The following is a 7,667-nucleotide window of genomic DNA, read 5'->3' as shown; positions in this document are numbered from 1 at the left end:
AAGTAACTAATATAACCTAAAAATTAAAACAGCTTTGAGCCAAATCTAAAACAATTTTACCCTTTGTTGCACCGTCGTTTTAAATAACAATGTGCAATTTTAAACACACTTTACCCTATAATTCCGGAAACTGAAGTCGGATCCATATGAAATTCAATAGCCTAATATTCCTATGAGAGTATCTTGAAAATCGGTTTGTTTAGAAATATAAGAAATATGAGTGTTTAACAAATATATTTATATTGATTTTTGTTGTATATCTCTAGTAATTATTTTTAACAATTAATAGTACTGAAGCCTAGCAGAATTACTTAATTTCGCTGAAATCAAAAAAACTCATTAAGAGCACCTCTTATGACTGTGGAAACACTATTCTATACACATCGGAGTACTGATCCACAAAATGTACTTCAAGCCCGTCGGTGATGAACTTAGGTAGATCCGTGTAGTCCTTTTTATTTTCTTCTGGTAGAATGAGGCAATTCACGCCACTCCTCTTAGCAGCAATTGTCTTCTCTTTGATTCCACCGACAGGAAGTACTTTTCCCATGAGCGAAATCTCTCCTGTCATAGCTACATTTTGACGAATTGGTAATCCTTTGGCTAACGATAAAAGTGCTGTAACAATGGTAACTCCAGCACTGGGGCCATCTTTAGGTGTAGCTCCTTCTGGTACGTGCAAATGAATGTGAGAGGATTCCAAAAAATCATTATTTTTATCAGATTGCTTCAAATAGTTCCGTGCAACGGTAAGGGCAATCCTAGCTGATTCTTTCATGACTTCTCCCAAGTGACCTGTTAATTCGAGAGTTCCATCGCTCCCATCTTTCTTCACAGAATCAATTAGTTTTCTTTTGGCAGTTTCTATGTACAATGCCGAACCTCCCATGGCCGTCCATGCGAGTCCCATAACCACTCCCGGAGGAGTTGTTTCGTACATTCGATCATGAGTAAATATAGGTTTTCCTAACAACTCACTCAGATTTCCTTCTGTTATTTCAGAAAACTCGATTTCTTTCCGAACAATTTTAAACGTTACTTTCCGCACAATTTTTTCAATATGTTTCTGTAAATTGCGTACTCCTGATTCCCGGCAGTAACTTCGAATAAGCAGATTCAATGCATCATCTGTAATATTGATGTGTTTGTCCTCTAAACCACAATCTTTTTTTGCTTGTGGAATGAGATATTGCTTTGCAATGGCTACTTTTTCTTCGGCGACATAACCTTAAAAATATATTTAAATAACGTTTAGCATTAGCAGAATTTAGACCAAAAAAAACTATTTTACCTGACATTTCAATCATTTCCATTCGGTCCCGCAATGGCTCAGGGATAGTATCTACAACATTGGCAGTGCAAATAAACAAAACCTTGGACAGATCAACTGGTACGTCTAGGTAGTGATCCAGAAAGTTCACATTTTGCTCTGGATCTAGTAGTTCCAAGAGTGCTGAACTTGGATCTCCCTGATATCCCCTATATCACATAAAAGGTACAGTCAAAAATTAATCTATTTGAATGTAAAGTATCTTACTTTCCAATCTTATCCACCTCGTCAATCAGTACCAGAGGATTTTCAGTTTTTGTTTTCTTTAAACATTGAATTAATTTTCCCGGCATTGCCCCAACGTAAGTCCGTCTATGTCCCTTAATTTCAGCAACATCTGTCATACCACCAACACTGAACCGGAAGTATTCTCGATTCAAGGCTTGAGCGATCGAACGTGCAATACTGGTCTTACCCACGCCCGGAGGACCATGAAAACAAAGAATTTTCCCTTGCGTTGTTCCCTTTAATTGACTAACAGCGATGAATTCGAGAATTCGTTTTTTGATGTCTTCCATGCCATAATGATCCGCATTTAAAACATCGGTAGCTCGATCGATATTTAAATTTTCTTCACTCATCACTCCCCACGGCAAAGTAGTTAGCCAGTCGAGATAGTTTCTCGTTACACTATAAAAAAAAGGTTAATAGCGTTACCTTGGTTATCTTGAATTTGACTCACTTGAATTCTGAACTATGGCTTTCTAGAAAATTTAGTTTGTTCAACTCTTCTTCGATAACATCTGCTACGGCTTTAGGAACTACTTTATCCTTGATTCGTTCTCGATACTTTTCACCAATAGCGTCTTTATCATCCTTCTCAATGCCAAGTTCTTTTTTTATAACCTTTAGTTGCTCCTGAAGAATATACTTCCGATGTTGTTGTTTCACCTTTTCTTCTACTTCGCGACCTATTTTGGCTTGCAATTTCGATAATTCCAGTTCTTTTTTTAATAATGATAGAGCAAGCATGAGTCGTTTTGGAATCTACGAATATAATAACATAATTAGACACAATATTCATTATTTGAGACCATAGAGCACTCACGTCCATTTCCTCCAGAATTTCTTGCAATTCTGGTGGATCCGCAGCAGATAATGAAGCACCAAGGTCACATAGATATACTGGATTATCGACCACACGTTGATTTTGATGCAACATTTGTTGTAAGCTCTCCCTATGAAATTATAATAATTTCATATACATCAAGCCTTGTTCACAAAATTTTCTAAACATTTACAATTTAACAATAAACAAGTCATTTACCTGTAGAGTGGATTCATCGTTATAATATCCCGTATGGTTTTGATTACCTCCTGTGTAAGAGCCTTCACTTCTTCCGTATGCTTGAATGCTTCATGTTTGATATTTTCTACTTCCACCATCAGCACAGACTGTTGTTCACCGTCTTTTAGTAGTCGCCGCTTTGGTATCTCTTCGATGGGCTCTCCGTCCAGAGTGCTGTCATTGTTAGCATTTCTAATGATCTTTTTATTGCGGTTTTTGTGTTTCCGACGTCGTTTTTCCGCATCACTTTCGTCAACTGAGATATTGATTTGTGTTTTAAACAATGGATATTTTATTGTCATTTCTGTGAGATGCAGAACAGAACAATCTAATCAATCCAACTGGTTTGTTGAAAATACTTACGTTTTCCTTCCGGTGGAGCATCGAGATCCTCAAATAACTGACCAACAATTTTAATTCGTCGATGAGCAGTAACTACAAGACGAAGTTTGTCACCGAGATCTTGCATTTCTTGTATTTGTGCGAACGTTCCCACATTGTATATTTCAATCAGATTTTCAACAACCTCATTTGGATTGTCATCATTTTTTTTTAAAAATATAGCTGCATACGGCTGGTTTAACTTAACCTTTCGCCTTATTAAATCTATGAGTAATGGGTTGGTTACCTATCAATATAAAAATAACTTGCGATTATAGATTCGGACCAAGTATGATTTATGCATATGAATATTCTCGAAATTTTTACAAATTCATTCTACTTACTTCCAGAATTTTCATAAACCTTGGGAATACTGGATTACGTTTAACAGCTATTACTGGTAAATGAGGCCAAACTTCTGGAATAGCCACTGTGGCTGGTAGTTGACTTGAAAACGAAGCCGATTCTGGTTCGACGTCCGGCTCATCTTCATCCTGATCTCGTTTACTGCAAAATGTCCGCGAACTTAAAACCTGCATTGAGTACACATTAAGCCGTCGTTGCAACAATATTCGAAAATCGAACGTAATTGATCCCCGTATCGGATTTGGTATTATTGCGTTACATTTCGAATGTTTACCGGCTCTATTTGAAGCAAAACTTAACCTTTTTGCACCCACATTCATAAAAACTGCTGAATTTTGAGCGTTTTTTGAGGAAAGCCGGTTAAAACCACGAATAAGTTGATTCATTTTATTGGTTCGGAGTGCAATAATATTCCACACTACTATTTTACCATTCCAGAATATAAAACCACATTACATCAGAATTCAAGGACCGTTCGTTCTGTCCTAATAATTGACAGCAGTTCGAAAGCACTGGAAAATTAGTCAACTGTCACGCCTTAACAAAAAATCATTTAGACAGAAATGTGACAGTGAACCAGTAAAAAAAAGTTGTTTATTATTGGCCTTCTAACTACAGTTCGACATGTAGATGGTGCTTTTGTACAAACGATGATGTTTTCGAATGAAGCTGTTAAAATACATACACTCAGAAAAATATTATAGTAACCGGAACCTGTTCCTCATGGTCATTTCAATTATGCACTCAAATAATAGTAACGACCATGATATAAGATTATTTACCATCTGCATTGATATAAGCACTAGAACAAAAAATCTACTACTTGACTATACTATTTGTCTTTATAATTTTTCTGGCATGGCAATTCTGACAATCATTGAAATAAGAACAAAAAAAATCCCATTGACAACTACAAGTAAGGTGAAATTGAACCTTCGACTACCATAAAGTTGAGAAGTGATATAGTTATGACTACCATGTGAGTAAGTTCTTCTTCAGAATATAAAAATGTTACCATGAATAAACATATAGTTGGATAGAGATTGTCAAGTTTGAGAGCACTATACATATTGTTCATATCAACATAATTTATGTAGAAAGAACATCGTCCGTATGGTATTTTTCAACCGACTATGTATTTACTCAGGGCGACAATACAAATTGTCAATCAACGCGTCTGCTTTTTTTAGTGTCACATAAAGCTTCATAACAGCGGCAGATTTCATATTCCAGCGACGAAATTGCGATATCTTGTATAAGTGTTTAATTTTGTAATAGTGCGCAGTTATGCTTCAGCATTGGTATTGCAGGTGAGTAAATTTCATAAGACATAATGATTAAGGAAAAATTGTTACAAATTGTTACAAAACATGGAGAACTCGATTGAGAGCATGTTAAACACTTGGCACTTGTCGTATTCGATCGATACATCGCCAATAATGAATATCTGAATATGGAAGCTATTTCGGAAATAATATCCAGAAAAAAATTTAATGTGTTTTCCGTTAAGTTTCTGTGTAAATAATTCTATTAATAATTTTTTTCGATTTTTCTACACTTTTATAGGAACTGTATTATTCCCCAAGAAATTCGCTGGTAAAAAACCCTTCTGGTTTATTATATGATCAATTTCATAACAGAAAAAAAAGGAAACATTAAAACGTTAAAGAGAGCAACGAGTTGGTGATTTGGAATGTCTACGAGCGATCAAAACATAAACTCTTGCCCTAAGTGAAGGTAAATTTATCATCATAAAATAATTGAAAGTAACGAATATTCGAAATCAAAATCAATTACTAGAAGTTGCTTGTTTCATTGCTGGAAAAATTGGCTCAGAATCAGGTTTTTCATCATGCTGAAGAAACACTATGAATAATTTTTTTAAATGTTATAGATAATATTTATATATAATGTTATATTAGAGTATAAATGTATTAGGAAAATAAAGCCGGTTTTAATGTATTCTTGTTATTCTTACATCGATTTTTTTAAATTAATATAACTTTTGAACGTTTTCGCATGTTCGGATGATCTTCATCATTGTCAAATTAACCATAATACCGTGTTTCGAAAGAACCAGAAGTGAAATGTTAAAAATACCATGGCACTAGTTGAAACAAAAAGTACAATGTAAAAATATATGCTATCATGGTTGTGCTAAACATTCCAATTGTAGTAGTTATTCATACGTTATACAGTTCAGCATTACTATTCTAGAGCCAAAACCATTCATAGTCAAAGTGAGCTTGCATATTGTTAATATCATCTGATTTTATTGTGTGCTGAGAACCACTATACTCGTATGGTTAAATTCACCTCCCATATGGTACCATATTATTTTTCTGAGTGTAGGAATGTTTATTCTCCAGTGAATTTTTATTTATTTGTATTTATAATCAAAGAATATTCTGTTCTAATTAGGGGAAAAACATTGATTTCTATCAATTAGAATTTTAACCAATATTTTAAATATTCAGCTTGGGAAAAAAAATCTAAGTTTTTTGCTTTCAGAATGACCTACAGATTGAAAATATTGACTTTACTTGGTCTGGCCGATTTTTCCACCCAATAGTTGTTTAAACCTTGAATTTCGATTACGAAAATTGATGACATAACCTCACTTAGCATTAATATCTAAATATAGTTTAATATTGAAGAAATTAAAGGTTTACCTTTTATGCAAAAGTTGAATGAATGAAAAAGTTTTACCCATTCCGTAGGTTTGTCCAATAAAAAAATACCATGCAATAACTATTTCCGCATTTAATATGCGATTCATATATTGGCACATTGTCGCAAAGCTAAAATGTAGAGGCGCTGCTTGTTTAGAGATTGTGGCGTGAATACTTAAGCGCACCTTCATGTGAGTAAACCAACTTTGCAATGTTAGACTGCGGGACAACTCGAAACCCTCGAAACTTGGTCACACCTGAAAATAAACTACACTAGCTACACTGGAATGTTAACACGAAAGGAAGTAAGAGAGACTAGACGAAAGCTGAACTATAATTACTGTTTTTTGAGAAGAAAAATCCGGCCACAGAATCGAGTAATTAGCAGTGAATAACAATTTATATAAACCTAGTTGAATTTCCGTTTAATCAGATATGATCAATAGATTATAGAAAGAAAATTTGTTGTTATTCTACGTGAAGTAGAAATATTGTGCAGGTATGTAGTGTTAGTTTAAAAAATAAGTGGAAAAAACTTCAGAAATTCTGCAGTAAAACTAGTCCAACTCCTCATAATAAAAATGGACCAACAATGGACCTCTGTCTGTCGGGTATGTTGAACGAAAAAACTGGCATTCGGTACAACGATCTGTTTCAAAATCGGCAAACGAAGGCCCCGTGTTGGCCTCCCGTTGAACGATTGTTTTTCTAAGAGGGGTGCAGCATAGAAATCAGAATGACCAGATCATTTTGAAACCCATTGATAAAAATGCGCAGTTAAATTTGACAAGCAGAGTTGCCAAGTTATTTTTTCAAATATCTGTCTGATTCAAACATTTATCTGGATTTGTCTGTGTCTAAAACTATGTTCAAAGTAATTTTGACTGAGCTTCATTTTCAGTGTTTTCAGTGGACAAAAAAAGCACTCAGCACCTGTCGTATAAAGGCCAAAACACCGTCAAAATCTGGTAAGATCTGCAAAATGTGGGAAAATTTGCAAAATTTGGTAAAATTTTTAAAATCTGCAAAAGATCTGGTTTATTGGAGAGTCTGGCGAAGCGAGAAAAATCTGGCATTTGTACAGCCTCCTGCTATGACGTCATGAAACTGTGGCCAGCATCATTCTGCAATGAAGAAGAATGCCTAGCCAAAAACTGGATATTACAAACTACTTGTTTATTCAGTACCCTTTAAAGCACTTCCCCGAAAATTATCGATCAGATTATCATAATTACGATAAGGAAATTAAGATTTAACTCGAATTGAAATGCTCGAATGTTTGTTTACCTTACTCCGAGCTCTGATTGCCCACTAGAGATGAGCAATTCGCTCCTGAGCTGTTCCAGTGAATCGAATCTTTAAAGTGAGCTGACAGCTCACAGCTCTTTTTAAAAGAACCGCAGCTCACCAGTTCACCGCACTGGTAAGGTGGAAACAAGTTATATGAGCTGAACGGATCTTCGACTCTTGAAGAGCGAGTTCTAAATGAGAAGAAATGTGTGCTTTCATTCGTTCTACCAAATGTGCATCTATCCTTCTTTAACAGATTGAATGAGCCATTGTCAATAAGAAATCTTACCTCTCACTCAGTAGGCTAAGGTACATTCAGGGATGCCAACAAATGTGACAT

The 7,667-nt window shown here is 35.1% G+C and overlaps 1 protein-coding gene across 2 annotated transcripts; it reads right to left on the bottom strand.

Annotated features, from left to right (window-relative positions):
- Nucleotides 1-223: 223 nt before the first annotated feature.
- LOC131436731 (lon protease homolog, mitochondrial) lies at nucleotides 224-3,893 on the bottom strand. 2 transcript variants are annotated; one of them, XM_058605610.1, is made up of 8 exons: nucleotides 3,344-3,893; nucleotides 2,982-3,246; nucleotides 2,598-2,922; nucleotides 2,379-2,508; nucleotides 2,013-2,317; nucleotides 1,538-1,960; nucleotides 1,292-1,479; nucleotides 224-1,227 (listed from the first exon to the last, which is right to left on the bottom strand). In XM_058605610.1, exons 1-8 carry the CDS (start codon nucleotides 3,749-3,751, stop codon nucleotides 353-355), a joined length of 2,919 nt encoding a protein of 972 aa, XP_058461593.1. In that variant the 5' UTR covers nucleotides 3,752-3,893; the 3' UTR covers nucleotides 224-352. The 2 variants fall into 2 exon arrangements, with proteins under 2 accessions (XP_058461593.1, XP_058461594.1); XM_058605611.1 differs by having other exon boundaries at nucleotides 2,598-2,874; nucleotides 3,344-3,892.
- Between the last annotated feature and the right edge of the window lie 3,774 nt (nucleotides 3,894-7,667).

Source organism: Malaya genurostris, chromosome 3 (genome assembly GCF_030247185.1).
Source record: "Malaya genurostris strain Urasoe2022 chromosome 3, Malgen_1.1, whole genome shotgun sequence".
In the NCBI taxonomy this organism is placed as follows: Eukaryota; Metazoa; Arthropoda; class Insecta; order Diptera; family Culicidae; genus Malaya; species Malaya genurostris.
The sequence above is the reverse complement of the archived record's forward strand: the minus strand, read 5'-3'. Positions and strand labels throughout refer to the sequence as shown.

Coding starts and splice junctions, on each gene's coding strand:
- LOC131436731 (XM_058605610.1), bottom strand. CDS start 3,751: ATGAATCAACTTATTCGTGGTTTTAACCGGCTTTCCTCAAAAAACGCT. Junction 3,247..3,343: donor GGTTTATGAAAATTCTGGAA/GTAAGTAGAATG, acceptor TTATATTGATAG/GTAACCAACCCATTACTCAT. Junction 2,923..2,981: donor TGCTCCACCGGAAGGAAAAC/GTAAGTATTTTC, acceptor TGCATCTCACAG/AAATGACAATAAAATATCCA.